Here is an 18,139-nt window from a genome sequence, read left to right as displayed (position 1 = left end):
AATTAAAAAGGCCAGCTTTAGTCTGAGTGTAAGAAGCCAAATATTCTAGGATTTCTAATGTTGAGGCCTGTTCAGGTGTCCGCACTCAAGATGATATTACAATTTGAGTGTAATAAATTTATAATAGGGAATTTAAGAAGGCTTATAAGCCATCTGACTGCTTACATTAGTCAAAAGTCACAAAAGTTTAGCTCCTTAGTGGATCGCTAGACAAAGTCATTCAACAGATTTGAAAAACCCACAACATACTTTCAGCACCAGCCATGCTATAATTTGCCGTTTGAAGTAGTGTGACCTTGGTTAAATGACTTGTTCTGAAGCACATTTGGGACCTTTTCAATTTAACTGATATTTTATAGGAAATATTTTTTTTATTAAAGTCGATCACTACTTCAAAGATTAACCGTTTCTTCCATTAATTACATTGAGTTTTCTTATTTTTTAATCAGTTTACTGTAGAGTTTATGGGCGAGACGTAATGGGGGTTAGCATTGTGAATTAACAGAGAAAGAAGATAAAATTCTAGTTAAATTTCTTTAGAGTTGAGTTAGCTATGTTGAAAAATGTTATATTTGGGGAATCCCAATGTCATTGCTTTTGGCTGTTGGTCTATAATAGTTTAACTGAAAAACATGGCATATTGAAAAGTTGAATAATGAATATACTTAATTGCAAGCATTGAATATGTGATGTTCATGGAAAGTCAATATCAATAATAATTTAAATAAACTGCTACTTATAAAGAAGTTCAGTGATGAAGATGAACTTCCCCTCCTGACTTATTTTAGACCACCTAATTATTAGTAAAGAAGCAGCATCAGATTTTTGGTGTGAGAAGTCTTTGGATATACAATTTTATTATATTTTCTATGTGTTTAATTGTACAAGGTATCTGGAGCTTTGAATAGGTACTTAATAAATTTGAAGAAAAATGTCAGGATGAAAATTTGTTGATGAGGAAAATATTTCCCCCTCCACAAGTATATTACTACTTTCCCAAAGAAACCTAGAAAAAGTCTTAAGTTCCTGAATGATGAACGACTAGAATCCCACAGGATTATTACTACTATAACATTTGCAAACATCTGAAAAATAGGTTAAGTGAAAGGACTTGGATTTTCATCTATTAAAAGATGATAGACCCATTATGGATATATATTCAGTCTGTGATACAGCACCTAATTTGCTGTTGAGTTGTAAGCCCTGATCCTGTAAGCTGCTCTGCATGGGTAGATGCTTTTTTCCACATGGAGCTAAATTGATTTCAGTGGGAACACTTGCAGGATCAGTTACATACTGTATATACATTATCATAAGCCGGTTCGTTTATAAGCCGACCCCCCTCAAGATGGATAAGTAAAAATGGAAAATGTTTATGACCCATTCATAAGCCGACCCTATAATTCAGGGGTCAGCAAACTTTGGCTCCTGGGCCATCAGGATAAGCCGCTGGTGGGCCAAGATGGTTTGTTTACCTCGAGCGTCTGCAGGCACGGAGGTAAACCTAAGTAAGCAAAGTGTCCCGGTGCGCCAGCTGCTTACCCTGACGGGCCGGGACAGCAACTGGTGGAGAAATTTTTTTTGGGGGGGGGAGCTGGGGGTCAGGGGAGTAACCCCTGTGACCACCCCACACATGACCCCATCCCTTCCCACCTTATCTGGGGAGGGCCAGGGGAGGATATGTCTGGCCTGGCTGGAGCTGCTCTGGCAGGCTGGCCAGCGTGGCCGCAGCCTGCTCTGGCAGGCCTGACCGGGCGGCGCGGCCACAGCCTGCTCTGAAGCGTGGGGCCGAGCGGCATGGCTGCAGCCTGCCAGCCCCAGAGCTGCAGCTGCTTCCGAGGCTGGAGGGAGAGAGACTCTGGCCCTGCCTCTTCTCTGCTGCCTCTCCTTGCTCCCTCTGTTGGGGGAGGGGCTGTGTCCCGCCTCTCTATACCTGTTCATAAGCTGACCCCCTTCTCTGGTGCTTCCCTTTTTTACTAAACAAATTCAGCTTATGATCCAGTATGTACAGTAGTTCAGTATTTTTGAAAGTTGCAGTGGAAAAAGACACTTCACTTCACCTGGTTTGAATGGGGTATAAATAGAGTTAATATAAGTTTGGAGAAATTTTACAGTTTTGTATGTCTTATCTGAAAATCTCAAAGGACTTTGCGAACAATTCTGTAAAGTAGGTAATAGTTATGGAGAAGTAACATCCCTGTCAACTGAATTGCAGCAGCTGAACTTATTCACAGCCATAGTGTGCATCAGTTTAGCAGCAGAAGTGAAGATGAAAAATTCTATCCTTTTGAAAGTGTCGGAAGAATTAAAATAAGCAGCATGTAACTGCTTGAATTGAAATTTGTTCAGGACCTCGTGGGTTGACAGTTCTATATGTATAAACAGTGCTCTTGGTTTCTTTAATGACCACTAGTAGCCATTACCATTACCAAACAAAAGGCAATACATTAAACAGAGCCAGGATGGATTTGATTTAAATCAAATTGATTTAAATCACTAGTCAGGAAGACTCAATTTAATCATGGCTTTCTACATAAAAGTGCATTCTTGTTGGTTGTTATAACCTTAATACATTTTCTTCTCAACTCAGAGATAGATATAGGTTTCATTTTTAGAAGGTACACACTATATACATTTTTAAACAGTGATTTATTTTGAAAACTTTTCAGATTAGTTTTACAGCTATATCAGAAAATGAATGATTGTTTGGTTATTTCATTTACCAAAGGTAATTGAAGCAGATATTTATGAAGTCACTGGGAGGTGAACTATCTCCAGTTCAACAGGTTAATCATTAATATTTGGAGGATTTTCTTGCCATACTGTATTAGGAGGATAACATCACCAGACAGACGTTTAAATTGTTTTATTTAACTGAAACAACAGCGTTAAGTATTCTGGATTTTTTCTTCAACAGCAAACATAAAATATTTTAACAAAACAAGTATATGTCCCTCACGTCTCACATGTATCTCCAGAGTTCTTCTCCTTGTCCAGATCTATTCTGTCCCCAACAATCTTCTATTCATTGAACTTTTTGAAACTTTGCACTTTTAGAGAGAGGTAAGGGATTAACTCTGTGTACACTAATTTGCAGAGGGACAATAGGGTTGAACTCTGTTGTTTAGCACCTCAATATATTATTTAGTTATTTAAAAACATTTATGCTGTTAACAAGCATGTTACCTCTGGGGAGACAAATGGATAGTTTGAGAATTGCAAAACTAAACATCTCTGATGGCATCTTCTAGACTGAGCATTAAGTCCCATTGAGTAGATAGAAAGATTAACCTAAATAATCTATCCAGAAGCCTGTGCAACCCCATAGATTGGGTCCCTAATCCATGAACTATTGGAACTCATTTACAAAACTTTTCTTAAACATTACATGAATATATTGTCTCGTACTATAGAATTAGAGTTTATAATCCCTATTCCATGATGAAATATTTTTGAGCTATAATGTATCTTAATTAAAACTATCTTTAGATAGATTTTTTTCCTCAAAAAGCATTTTATTAAAAAAATCCGATTTAAATTTAAAAAATCAGATTTTTTTTTTTTAGTCCTCGATTTTTATTCACCCTGAACAGAGCTAAGGTACTATTGATATTTATATTTTTATTATTATATAGTGGAATGTAAAGTTTGCACTAACCATTCTAAACCTGTCAAACAGTTGAAAAGAAATTTCATAATTAAAAAAAATGTAGGTAATATTTAAAGGCCTTGAAAACACAAAAGATCATATTTTTGAAATTGCCTTGAGTTTATCTGAAAACATTTATGGTAGGGTTAAGAAGTAGTGCTGCTGTTGTCAGTACTAGATACCTGGACATTTATTCCAGTCATGTCTTCTTCACCTTTTTGGCCAAGTTAAAGAGACTTGGCTGTCAAACAAGCCCAGCTTAGCAAAAAGAAAAAAAAATAGGCATTGTACTAAAAAGTTACATTGAAAATGAAAGGAAATATTGTTGTCACCATTGTGTAATTGGATTTGGTTAATTCTGGAAAGACTATAAAATATTAGAAATTGTTTTCCCATTTCTTCCCAAGCACTCAGTGGAAGTACCTGTTCTTAGTTAACTTCCAAGTCTGTTCAGAACTCCTGATACTTTTATTTAATTGCCATTGTAAATCAACAAACCCGTTTGCTGAGCTTTAAGATAATTTTTAACAGTTCTGTTGAATAATGCTTTATCTTGTGACCGTCATTAGAATCCCCAGCACTCCATTTAGGGATTGATCCTGCACATTGTATCAAGCATAGGTCTTAAGACTATGAGCAGTCTTGTTGAACTCAATGTGGTTGTTCATGGTAGTAAGTGTTTGCAGGTTCAAGTCCATAATTAGTAACTGAGGCCTCTTCTACCCTGGGGATTTCAGTCAGCAGCAAAACACTGGTGTATAGCTCAGTGGTTTGAGCATTGGCCTGCTAAACCCAGGGTTGTGAGTTCAGCCCTTGAGGGGGGCCATTTAGGGATCTGGGACAAAAATCTGTCTGGGGATTGGTCCTGCTTTGAGCAGAGGTTTGGACTAGATGACCTCCTGAGGTCCCTTCCAAGCCTGATATTCTATGATTCTATGAGTGCAGCCGCCTATTGTGGATAGCTACATTGCCATTTGCACTAGTGTGGTTAATGTCTGCCTGAAACAGGTAAACTGCATTACTGTAAATTGTGGTTTACAGTGGTTTACAGTGGCTTTGACTGTCTGTTAGGCAGTTCCTGGTAGCTACTCACCAAAGGTTAAAATGAGGTTAAATCCTTAGTTCAGGCAAAGCCTGAATATATGTCACCCTACTATCTTTTTGTACAGAGTTAAAATATAGTAAACTAATCTAGCTTTGGGTTGCTTTTTCATCAGAAAGGAAAGGCACTCTGTTTTTGATGGCTAATACATGCTATTGTTCACAGACCGTGCTAGTAAAAGTATCCATCAACTGAAATATGCCTTGGTGGAAGGAGATCCCACAGTGGGAGAAAGTGAAGTTGCATTTGACCAGTCGTCCACAGGTAATGATGAGAGTGGGGAAACGGCCTGGCAGGAACTGCAACACAGTCATGCAGGTAAATGTTACTCTGGGACAGCTAGTCTCAGAACTGCAGAGCAAAATTATTGTATGATTTCCGTCAAGTCTGATTGTTAACCAGTAGTTTAATTTTGTTCCTTAGTTAATCAGCTTAAAGCTTTATTGCAAGAGCAAGAAGGACTAAAAAGTGAAGTATCTCCATCAAGGAGGAGGAAGATGTCACCCTCAGTATGTATTCACTGCTAATTTCTTCATGTAACTTTGAATGAGTAATAACTTGTCCCAACAGGCATATTATCTGCTATCCATGAAGAATAAGAGGCCCCAAATCATCCCATGGTTGTGGGGGGGTGGGGCGGTTGACTACTTCTTAGCAGAGAGAGGGTATTTGTGAGTAATTCTCCTTTGTAAATCTCTTTGAGAACTAAAGATGGGAAAAGCCCTATATGAGCTATTAATTTATTATGACCACAGTAGAAGAGCCACAAATCTCTTCCTATGGAATCCAGGCCTTCACATCCCCTCGGCAGTACAGATGGCACCCAGGTTTGTATGGCTCCCTCATCATGGCTGCTCCTTTCTCCACCAGAAGTTAGCACTTCGTTTTGGAAATGAAGCCTGTGTAGAGTGTTTTGCCAGTGAAGATGGTTCCATAAGGGCAGGTGATGAAGGGATCTTACTTTCCTCTGTGGCTACTTACTGCAGCCTGAAGGGTTCTGATGGTGGTGTACCCTTTGCCTTTTGTACAATTGTTCGTTGATCCGTGTAACAGCAAACCCTATAGCTTTGCACCAAAATTCTGCTGCTTAGGGACACAAGAGGTTTGCTGTGGCAATGAGCTTTTTGGTATAGGAAGGTCATCCCCTGTGGAATCTCCTCACATCCATCCCTCTTGGAGTGGAACTGCACTCTGCACTGGGATATATGGAAAGCTTTTCACCTCCATGGGGCCAGTTCAGATCAGTTATTACTCTCTGATGCTTGTTCAGTATCAAAGATGAAATTAATTTGGTGATATTGCTCCAGTTCTACCCTGTGACAGCCAACAAAAAGAAAGGGGTTAAAACAAATAGAAAGAAATACAAAGGGGTGTTTTTAAAAACAAAACACTATTACAAGGAAGGGGGGAGTGACAGCAGGAGCCAGATGGTGTTTGGAGTTCATACATCCCAGATCATGTTGGAGTTCAAACACAGCCAATGGAGGTGGCAGTATCATCTGGGTTCCTCTCTTTCTGCCTGGTCTGATCAGGACATCTCTCAGGGTGAGGACGACAATGGCCCAATTGTGTCAATGGATTCTGGGATCCCAGAAGATTATGGGTGTGGCAACCATGATGATGAAGCTCACTTCTTCCTGTTTTCCTATCTTTCAGTCAGCCCGTCATCCCCCAACCCCCAGGTCTGTTTTTAAGGACCCCAAAAGGGGAGTAATGGGCAAAATAGGCTATCCCCTTATTATTTTGTCCACCAATTAGTTTTAATTTCCAACTCATCAATTTTGCTCTATTGATTTCTGGTTTAATGACAGATCTATATGATGACAAAAGTATTACTCAAAGACCATTGCAGTGTAGCTAGAAATGGTTCTAATATTGTTAATAAGTTTTAAAAATGAATACATTTTAACAAGTAGCCTGTCATAAATTTTGTTACAATCTGAGTGTCAATTTTTAAATCTCAGAAATTGGGATTTTATTGCTAGAGAGGTGAAAGAAAGTTATACTCACCAAAAGAACAAAAACCAACCCCAAAACTTAGAGGCCTTTTAAAAGTCATTATAACTTAGATTGATGAACAGATTTCTTTACATTCTCAGTTAATTTATACTGCACTCTTAAGAATAAGTGCTGTAATATTAGATTCACTGTAATAATGGAGCCGTAGGATGCATCAGGAGAGGTATTTCCAGTAGAGACAGGGAAGTGTTAGTACCATTATACAAGGCACTGGTGAGACCTCATCTGTAATACTGTGTGTAATTCTGGTCTCCCATGCTTAAGAAAGATTAATTCAAACTGAAGCAAGTGCAGAGTAGGGCTACTAGGATGATGGGAGTAAAGGAAAATCTACCTTATGAGAGGAGACTCAAAGAGCTTGGCTTGTTTAGCCTAACCAAAAGAAGGCTGGGAGGAGATATGATTGCTCTCTATAAATACATCAGAGGGATAAATACCAGTGAGGGAGAGGAGTTATTTAAGATAAGCACCAATGTGTACACAAGAACAAATGGATATAAATTGGCCATCAACAAGTTTAGGCTCGAAATTAGGCAAAGGTTTCTTACCATCAGAAGAGTGAAGTTCTGGAATAGCCTTCCAAGGGGAGCAGTGGGTGTAAAAAAACGCAACTGGCTTCAAGATTGAGCTTGATAAATTTATGAAGAGGGTGGTATGATGGGATCGCCTACAATGGCATGTGGTCCATTGGCAACTGTCAGGAGCAAAAATCCCCAACAGTTGGAAATGGGACACTAGATGGGGAGAGCTCTGAGTTACCATAGAGAATTCTTTCCCAGGTGTCTGCCTGACTGGATCTTGCCCACATGCTCAGAGTCTAACTGATTGCCATATTTGGGATTAGGAAGGAATTTTCCTCTGGGTCAGATTGGCAGAGACCCTTGGGGGGGGTTTGCCTTCTTCTGCAGCATGGATCACTTGCAGGTTTAAACAAGTGTTAATGGTGAATTCTCTGTAACTTGAAGTCTTTAAACCATGATTTGAGAACTTCCATAAATTCAGCCAGAGGTTATAGATCTATTACAGAAGGGGGTGGGTGAAGTTTTGTGGCCTGCAACGTGCAGGTCAGACTAGATGATTAAGATTTCTCTTCTGGCCTTAAAGTCTGTTAGATATGTAATCCCTACTTAGTGCGGACTTCTCAAATGTAATTATCATGCGGTTATGATATTCCCATAATGTATATTATACTTGTTTGTTTGTATATTCATCCTTCTACAGTGTGTTGGTACACTACTGGATAGTACATAAGTGTGTATGTGTGATCATGTCTCCTTATAGTGAATATAGTATGTTGAGGATCAGCCCTAATATCTCTCTTAACCAACCACTCAACTGACCATCAAAAATTGGTTGCTCAGTGGAAGTGGTCTATTGTAAGGGTGGAACAGAATTGGGGATATTTTAGGATTGTCTCTTAAGACATTGGGTCCTTTAGTAAAGGTGGTCTCTAGTATAGGTTTCACTATATTACTACAATAACATGAATAGTACATCAATGTTTTTGTACAAGGTATTTTCTTTTTAACACTTTGCAAAAGTGTATTAAGTATGAATAGGATTCTGTGAATGGAAACAACTTTCTGTGATGCAAAAATTAGAACAGAAAAATTCTGATAATAAAATATTTATTATGCTTAATTTACTTATTTTTCCCCCCAGAGAACTTCAAAAGCTGCAGATCAGAGTTTGCCTACGCTTTGTGATCTTGTTCCTATCATTAATGATCAGTCCCAGTACATTCACCACTTAGAAGCTGAAGTGAAGTTTTGCAAGGTATGCAGCCTGCTTCACCCATTAAGATCCTGATCCCACAGGTGTCATACTCATGGAATTTCCATTGAGTTTTTAATAAGAGTTCTATATGGAAAGTGCTTACGGGCTCAGACCTTGAGATTCTAAATATTACACTAGTCAAAATTGAAGTAAATACAGTTCAGAATGTACAGTAACTCCTCATTTAACCTTGTCCCACTTAATGTTGTTTCAATGTTACGTCTCTGCTCAGTTAGGGAACATGCTCGTTGAAAGTTGCGTAGTGCTCCCTTATAACCTCGTTTGGCTGCCTGCTTGTAAGATTCTGTGGAAGAGCAGCGACTTTACAAGGGAGCATTGCACAAGTTCCGCTTCTCTGCCTCCTCTCCCTCCCTCCTAGTGCTTCCCCCGGCGCTTAGGACTTTCTGGGAGGGAAGGGGAGGAGCGGAGACGCAGGGTTTCCCCACTCTTGCCCCTCCCTCCCAGAAAGTCCTAAGCACGAAGTGCTGGGAGGGAGGGGGAGGAGCAGGGAAGCCCCACGTCTCCACTCCTCCCCCTCCCTTCCAGAAAGTCCTAAGTATTGCCAAACAGCTGTTTGGCGGTGCTTAGGACTTTGGGGGAAAAGGGGGATGTGGTGTGCTCTGGAGAGGAGGTAGGGTGGGAAGAGGTGAGCCTGGAGTGGAGCGGGGACAGGAAGAGGTGGGCCTGGAGCATTCCTGGCAAAATCTGAGCCTGTTCTCTGGGGAAGATGCCGCTGCTGCTGCAAATGTGCTTCCTAGCGTCCTTGCCTGCAGCGGGCTGTGCCTGTGTGGAGTAAGCCAGGGGCACTTCCCCACCACAGTACAGTACTGTATAGTATAATGCCTTTTGTCTGCCACAAAAAAATTCCTTTGAACCTAATCCCCTGCATTTACATGAAATTTTATGGGACAATTGGATTCGTTTACAGTTGTTTCACTTAAAGTTCCATTTTTCAGAAACATAACTACGACGTTAAATGAGGCGTTACTGTATTGTCTCTTCACATACATCATCACATCTGTATAGTTCTTAAAATCCATCTTATCAGGAGACTTTTTTTCTTGATAAAATGTGTTTGAAATAGACAACTGTGTATCTACTTATTTAAATGAAACAGTTGTACAGGTCTGTCGCATCTTACGCATATTTAACATGCACGATTTCAGCTTTCCGTGGTCGGGGGAAAAAAAAAACAACCCAAAAAAGAGAAGAACAACCATTTTAATACTGTACCTGTAGTGCGGATGATTTCGCCCGCCATTGAACTCAATTTAATTTTGACTATACGCGGTTTTCGCTTTACGCGCTAACCACGGAATGGAACCACCGCATAAGATGAGACAGACCTGTATAACTTTTCCTACTCAAATAACAATCTAACCAGCATTAATGTGCAAATTAGACTATTACCCAACATGCTTATTGTGCCTGCAATGGGGTTAAAAAAGAATGAGAGTCTTTTACTAATCTCTTAAGAAACATATATATGCATGACTAGAGCTAGGTAAAAATTTTTACATGAAACTTTTTGTTACTGAAAAAGAGATTTGGAACAACTAAAACATTTCACAAATTTGTGGTGAATTGGTGAAACTGGTGAATTTTTTTGACCAAAATGGTAAAAATAATAATAATAATTAGAAATGTCAAAACAAACAGTTTTTTAACATTATCAAAACAAAACCATTTCAATTTTGGGTGGGCTACGTTCACCAGGGGATTTAGGCCACGTTCACAAAAACAGATATGGAGGTGGTGTGTGGGGCTCCCACTGGTTAAGAGACACACATGTGAGGGAATTGACTCAAGTTAAAATTCCCACTCTATACAAAATGCTTGAATAGTCATTGGGTCAGAGAGAGACTCTATAGGCCAGTGGTTAGGGAATTCACCTGGGACACCTAGGATCCAGTCTCTGTTCTAATTAATATGTAAGTGTTTATACAAAGTAGAACCGCTTTGACAGGAGAGATTGAGAGAGGCCCACTCCAGAATAGTCCATAGTCTGGTTGTTCGTTTACTCGCTTGGAAAGAAGAGACCTGGGCTCAAGTCCCTTCTCCAGAGTAGCAATTCAAACCTGGGTTTTCCATGTCTCAGATGAGAACCCTCACCACAGGGCTATTAGGTATAAGAGGGGACGTTGCTGCCTCCTCTGGTTTTTGTGACTGTAACCCTTCATTTCCTTTGCTGTTATTAAAAATACCTGAAGCTTTTCATTTTGGGTTGAATGAAACATTTTGTTTGATCTGAAAAAGTATTTTGGTTCGACCCAAACCGAATCTTTTTCAGTTTTTGGAACTGCAAGTGAATCAAAAAATCAGTTATTTGTGCAACTGTGCCTGTGACATCAAGATGTATTTAAATGGTCATAACTTTATCTAGGAGCTATCTATGTACAGTATTTGTATTTGGCCTGATAGGAGGAGTTGTCTGGGATGAAAGATCGGATACGAGTAGTTGTGCTTGAAAATGAGAAACTCCATGAGGAACTGAAATCTCTAGCTGTAGAGCAGACGTTGAGAGAACAAACTCTTCTGGATGCTTCAGTAAGTTTGATTTTTTTTTTTTTTTTTTTTTTTTTTTTTTTTTTATTAAGTGTTGGTGAACTGGTTCATTTAAATAACTGTCCAAACTGTCACTCTGTTCTCAAACTGAACCTTAACCAAACCTTTATGCAAATTTGCAAAATGCTGGATTAGAGATCCCAACATTACTATCCTCTTCCCAGAGGGCAACTACATTAAATTCTGCACAGATTCTTCCATTATTGAATGTTACTGTTAAAATCCACTGTTTTTCTTTATTTAGCAATAGTTAATATTTTTACTTAAACAGCTATTGTGATTAAACTCTGAAGCATTACAATTGTATTTCAGGCAAATGTTCGGAACTCCTGGACTGTAGGAGCTGATGATTCTTATTTATGTCAACCTGCCAAGTCATCACCATCACATAATAAAGAACGGGTTTTGGCCACAACAGCCACTGCAGAAACAGAAAAATGGCAGCTAGAATTGGTTGGTATTGAAATAACTTCTTTGCGGTGTCATATCTCGCCTAAAGATTTTAGTGCTCCTCTTTCTTGGTGGCATTTTTTAGGATGATTAATTTCCTGAGAGTTTTGGGGGAGGAGATTTGATTGATTTAGCCCCTAGTCTTTGAGGTCAATATCTATCCCTTGAAGCTCATGTTCTTAGTGTCTTAAGATAATTAATTTTATTGTCCCTTTAGACAGTGGTTATAGGTAGGCTGTTTTGTGCAAATCTCAGCATGTCAAGGTGGAGCTGGGGTAGACGGCACATGTCTGGTATGGTGCTGCAATGTATAGCGCTGTGGAGATTCTAAATAATACTGATGCCTGCAGGCAGCTGAGAGCTGGCTACGCTAACTTAGGCAGCCGTCCAGTACTGTGGGTCGCTGCAGTCTTCAGAGCAGCCCAGCATCCAGACGGTGCTAAAGTGGCGTCATCTCTTCTTAATCCCCATCCCTTGGGTTACAATTTCTGTATTGTGCCTCTCAGAGATGCAGCACAGAAGGCCCACAGTATCTTGGAGATACTCCATTTGGGAAAGTCCTTACTCTGTCATCTCAACTTGACCATGTATTTTTCACTTCCTAACCTAAACTGGTGGTGGTGTATTGCTGTCACTGCTACTTACTTGATTCTACTTAACAGTTGTCGTGAGTGAAGTATTGTAATCTGGTGTGTGTGTGTGTGTGTGTGTGAGAACTATGTAGTTTTAAAGGACATTTGGGTGCTTCAAGATTATTATGCCTAATCACTCATTTATGCCAAGAAAATACTATACTGTATATAAAAGATTATTTTCATTGGTGCCTCTGTCTGCAGAGCCAGAAATCTTTGTGATGACATCTAAGCTCCCAGCATCTTAAACCCTGTGACAGTTCAAGTCTCCACAGTAGTTGCCTCTTTTCTTTCCTCTCATTTGTCCATGTATTGGTTGATCATTCATAGTGAAAGAAGCAACAGTGAGAGATTCTGTATAAGGGATTACTATAGCCCCACATCACCGTGCAGTTTAACCACTGCAGGTACATTTGAAGCTGTTTAACCACTGCAGGTACATGTCTTTCAGCAAGAAATATGACTAAACTATTGAATAAGTCATGTTGTGGTAATGAGAGAGTTTGCCAGGTTCTTCATAATGGCCCCAAATCTTCTCTATTTAGGAGTATTTCTATTGACTACTTTGGGAGCAAAGGCAGGCCTGTCATAGGGTGACTGACCCCTTTAAGAGAAAATGGGGCCTCAGCTCTAAAATTGACATGATCAGGTCACTTCCCCAGGTGGGTAATAATGGATGAGATCATATGATTAACTCAGGCCAGGCATGGTCAGCTAAGGTAGGAAGGGACAAACTTCTGGGGAAAGGCAGCTCAAGTGGGAGCTAAGATGGCTGGAAGTGTCCAAGACAGAAGCCTGGGAAGTTGTATCTGGCCTGAGATGAGTGCTTCAGGTAATTAAGGGACTGTTTGAACTGAATCCTGCTTCGCAGTCTCCTGAGTCAAGGAGAGACACTGAAATAGGGTTGGGGCCTGGAGGGCTAGTGTGTGGAAGAACTAAAAAAATTTGACCTTAGAAGGGGAATGTTTTTAATTACCATTGGATTATGGCGTTCTTACAAGGCCCTGAATAGAAGGGGAAACTAAGGCAGGGTGCTGCCCCAGGCCACGAACGGGCACTTTGGCGGTGGCTCACCCTGTTATGAGACCCAATTGGTCAGATCATCAACTTGTATAAATCGTAGTAGCTCAACTGAAATCAATGGATCTGTGGCAATTTACACTAGCTAAGGATGTGGCTCGATGTGTAGAAATAAGTAAGCATCAGTGTGAGTTCTGTTAAGCTTTCTGAAAAGAAGAGTAAGGAAAGTTAGTTCTGGTTTGGGTTAAAGTTTTTTTGATTATCTTCAAGGGAAATTAGTGAATATAGCTAACTTTTGGATTTATCTATAAAGCGCTAAGAGCAGATAATTGTGAGGAAAGAGGAAAACGTATACAGTTTTCTTTCATCTTTTCCTAAAGGAGAAACTAAAACTTCTTTATCAAGAAAGGACTGATACACTTGAAGCTCAAGTACGGTCTCTAAGGTAAATTGAAATGGCCATTTGTTTTCTTTAAATAATTTGTAAAAAACACAAGTGTTTTCAGTGATTTGCACTATACTTTTTTAAATTTCATTTTCAACAAATCAGGCACATGTGACAATTAAACTTTTATGTTTTCTAATATAAACAGTTCTTCCTGAAATATAATTAATAACACAATTTTAAAACAAGTTAATTAAATGACATTTATGGAAAAGATTTGTCAAATTTAATAAGGATGAAGTCAATATTAAAAAATCATATAGAGATTTACTAGAGAATAGGATCCTTTATTAGACTTTGACTTTTGTAGGATAGTTCTGTTGAAGAAATAAAACTCTGTTCAAATTTTGTAAGCTGATTGGGGGAGGGGGGGGAAGTGTAGAAAAGTTATATAATTTCTGTTAAATTCGATTGGCCTATCCCATAATAGAAATCTTGTGCCAGAAGTTAATAGTACTTAGTACAGTACTATTAAATTTCACCACATTCTATTACTGCAGTCTTCCAGGAGTACTGGAGTAGTATTCATCCAATTCTTCCTGCTTCTGATCCTCCTCTATATTGATGATGCCTCCCAACTTTCCGTAATCAGCAAATTTAATTAGTACGCTCCTTCTTTCTGTGCCAAGGTAATTGACCTGATTTAAAATTTTCGATTAGTCCCAAAACTGATCCTTGAGGGAACTACACTAATAACATCCCTCCAGCCCAATAGTTCTCCTTTTTATCACAATCCTTTGTTATCTCTGCTTTAGCCAGTTCCTCGTTCACCTTAGAATTCTTGTACTAATCCCCATATTCTCCATCTTAAATGATGATTGAATAATAAATGTAACAGCTAGTTGTGCTAGTATAGTGAATGATCCTGAAGTGCAAAACATGCACAAACACCAGAGCCAAAGATAAATTGGAGTATTCAAATTCTTTGAAACCTTCAGCCAGTGGAGAATGCAGCCACCTGCTTAATGATGTTTCTTATAGGGGACTTGATCTTTCAAGGTGCTGAGGACACCAACCCTGATCCATCAAAGCACACAAACATTTGCTTAACTGAATGTATATGAGTAGTTGCATTGAATTCAATGGGGCAATTCAAATGCTTAAAGTTAAGCATGAGCCTAAGTGCTTTGCTGGATCAGAGTCAGAGTGCTCCACACCTTGTGGCATCAGGTCCAGGGATCATATGGCACCTTGATCCTGTATTGGCACTTGTTGCAGATTAATTTCTAGGGGTCAGGCACAGGCAAGGAGGTGATGACAGCGCTACAGGGGAGAATGCAGAATAGCATATAGTCACTGGCCTTCAATGCAAGTTCGCGCAGATTGACTGGGTCCCCCTTCGCATGTTGGGATGTCCTTACTGTTGATGGGCTATGCACCTTGTCCCTCTAGTTAAAACAGCTTTCTAGTTATTAAAATAAATGTAGAAACATTTGTTTATTGCTTATAACAATATTTTCTCTTAATTCCAGAAAAGATTTATCTGAATCTGAGAAGAATTGTGAAGATTTAAAAGGAAGATTAAAGCACCAAGATTCACTTATTGCAACAAGTAATTCCAACCGGGTTGGTGGTCTTTGTCTGAAATGCGCACAACACGAGGCTGTTCTTTCTCAGACTCATTCCAATGTCCACATGCAGACCATTGAAAGGTTAACCAAGTAGGTTCATGGACATTTGTGTTGTAATTAAAAGCTCGATAGCTTCTAATAGGGGAATGCTAATTTTACTAGTGTTTTTTCTTTTCTTTTCTTTTCTTTTCTTTTCTTTTCTTTTCTTTTCTTTTCTTTTCTTTTCTTTTCTTTTTAAACATTTAACACAAGAATACAGTGTTTCCCAAAAATTGTGTGGTGGTGGTTTTTTTTTTTTTGCCCCGTCTGTGTTCAGGTTGTAGTGCTGTAGGAAAATTCTGTTGGGAATTCTGCTTAAAAATCAGTGGCAAATATAGGGTCAAATTCTGACCCTACAGAAGTCCCTAGGAGTTTTGCCTTGGACTTCAATGGGAACAAGATTTCAATGGTATTTTGTAACTATGATGTACTATACCTGCAGACAGGGTTCCTTCAGGTGTTGTTTTAATACTCCATGCAACAATTCTTTTTGATCTGTTTACATGAATCTTTGGGAACTGTAGAAAAGTTGAGCTACAAAAAACAAAGTATGTGCATGCCATTTTTTTTTTGTCTTGTCTGTGTGAATATTATTTCAGGTCTGCTTTTTGCTGGTTTGTACCTTTAACCTGTGTCTGGTCCAGGACTTAATATTTTGCTTTCTGTGCCTCAAACTAGTGTACTTTTAAGGAAGTAATTCCATATGTGGGTAAAAAGAAGGCAACATTTTTGTGGCAGTCTTTAAAAGAACAATTGCAACTGTTCCTCTTTCTTTAATTAGGTTTAAATAATAAAAAATCTATACAAGATGCTAGGCACTCTAACATATCATTTATAATACCACAAAATACTTGTTCAAACTGGAACTCAGGTAGCTAACCAGTCATCTATCAAAATCTCCTTTCCTTCCCTCCATCAATCTGGGAAACATAAGCAGAATTATGTTTGACAAACATTATTGTCTTCCTGAGTTTGTGAATAGCTTGAAACAAGATATGTGGGCTGATCCATGCATCTCAATGGGTTGTTAGATCTGAAACTTAGAGGACCAGATTCTTAGGTGGTATAAATCGGCCTCATTCCTTTGAAATCTTATCCAACAAAATTGACTGTTGCACTGTTTTGCAGAAATATTTCAGCAGAAATATTTAGGCTAGGATTTTAAGGAACTGAAGGAAGCTTAAGTGCCTAAATCTCACTGAAAAAAATCAGTGAAATTTGAGCACCTAACTCTCTTAGGCACCTTTTGAAAAGATGAGTATTTGCTACTATGATTATGCCACAATCCAAACTGCCTCCTAACCTTCCAAGGTGTCAGAAGAGCCAGCTGCCAAAACTTGTAGCTGCACCTAAGACAACTTCTATATATTAGCAATATAAAACTCTTATGCATATCAAAAACTGAAAATATGGAGATAACCTACATTTCTTACTTTAAATAAAGAAGTGATGGTGATGCAGAATCCAGAAATCTTGTAGCAGAATTTAGGTCCAGTTTGCTGCAGAATACAAATGGCTTTAGATATATATTAGCTATCTCAGATACTAATATGATTCATTGCAATTTTCCTTTAAATATAATGCAGAAAAATGTATTCTTAATTATTCATTATTGTCAGAATTGTCCCATTTTGCCTTGCCCTATGTTTTTTCTGAAGCTTGTCATTGACCTTGTGTGTGTGTGTGTGTGTGTATATATATATTTTTTTTTAAACAAGGTCATACTTGTACTATTTAGCTTGGATAAATTCCTGACATGAACCCTGCCATCATTATTGGCAGCTTCACTAACAACCCACTGCTTTTAAGGGCAGGAGGTCATCCTACACATTATACTTTAGTATGGGCTGAGCTGGCGCTACTCTGTCTTTAAAACTTAATACATATTAATGCAGATTTTTGTCTTACTTTACTTATGACCCTGCTGTTTTCATTAATGTTTTATGTTTCTTGTCTCCATATTTTTTTTTTTTTTTTTTTGCTGATGCAGAGAAAGAGATGACTTAATGGGTGCACTTGTTTCAGTAAGAAGGAACCTGAGTGAGATGCAGCAAAGGGAATCTAGTGCTTATGAACAAGTAAAACAAGCTGTGCAAATGACTGAAGAAGCCAATTTAGAAAAAATGAAGGTAAATTTGTAAGAGGATGGTATAGTTCTTCAGTATTCTTAACTGTCTTAAGTGCTAATTAGATTTGTTTCCACATCAACAAGACAATAAGCCCTCCAGGCCGTAAAACACTATATTTCATACCCAGATCACGTAGCTGTCTTGAAATAAAGGCTCATTTAAAATGTTTGATATTGTGATGGTCTTCATAAGACTGTTTAAGAGAAGTAGCATGATTCTGGAGAGGAAACCTTCTTAGTGATCTGAACACAGAACTTGACTATTTTAGTTCTAATTCAGGTTCTTAGACTGATATGCATTGTGGCCTCAGGCAAATAACTGAATCTCTCTGGGTATGTCTACAGTGGAATAACATACCTGTGACTGGCCTGGGTCAGCTGACTTGGGCTCACGGAGATCAGGCTGCAGCACTAAAAAATTGCAGTATAGATGCTTGGTCTGGAGCCCAGGTTCTGAGACCTTGTGTTTGTGGGCATTAATTGTTTAAAATGCATATAACTGTGTGAAGATGTAAAATGATATATAAATGTGATGTATGTATTACGCTTTTTTGGGCGGTATAAAATGTTTATGGTAAAATCAAATTTCTGATCTAGTGCTTATATTAAAACTAATTACTTTGTATAGGTGTCAATTTAATCTACATCAATTGAAGCTATTATCTTGATATGTAGTGCCATCTACTGTGTAATTAGTGAATTACTACTAAATCAGAACATTTTAATTAAATGACTTTGTTATT

The 18,139-nt window shown here is 38.7% G+C and overlaps 1 protein-coding gene across 3 annotated transcripts in view; it reads left to right on the top strand.

Annotated features, from left to right (window-relative positions):
- SDCCAG8 (SHH signaling and ciliogenesis regulator SDCCAG8) overlaps positions 1-18,139 on the top strand; it is a 151,365-nt gene that overhangs the window by 11,429 nt on the left and 121,797 nt on the right. For all 3 annotated transcript variants that reach the window (XM_034765009.1, XM_034765011.1, XM_034765008.1), the window contains exons 2-9: positions 4,917-5,069; positions 5,175-5,260; positions 8,433-8,546; positions 10,968-11,093; positions 11,424-11,564; positions 13,594-13,658; positions 15,131-15,319; positions 17,259-17,397. In XM_034765009.1, coding sequence (XP_034620900.1) covers positions 4,917-5,069; positions 5,175-5,260; positions 8,433-8,546; positions 10,968-11,093; positions 11,424-11,564; positions 13,594-13,658; positions 15,131-15,319; positions 17,259-17,397 — 1,013 coding nt within the window. The remainder of the gene's footprint in view (positions 1-4,916; positions 5,070-5,174; positions 5,261-8,432; positions 8,547-10,967; positions 11,094-11,423; positions 11,565-13,593; positions 13,659-15,130; positions 15,320-17,258; positions 17,398-18,139) is intronic.

Source organism: Trachemys scripta, chromosome 3 (assembly GCF_013100865.1).
Source record: "Trachemys scripta elegans isolate TJP31775 chromosome 3, CAS_Tse_1.0, whole genome shotgun sequence".
In the NCBI taxonomy this organism is placed as follows: Eukaryota; Metazoa; Chordata; order Testudines; family Emydidae; genus Trachemys; species Trachemys scripta.
This window is presented reverse-complemented; position numbering and strand designations above follow the sequence as displayed.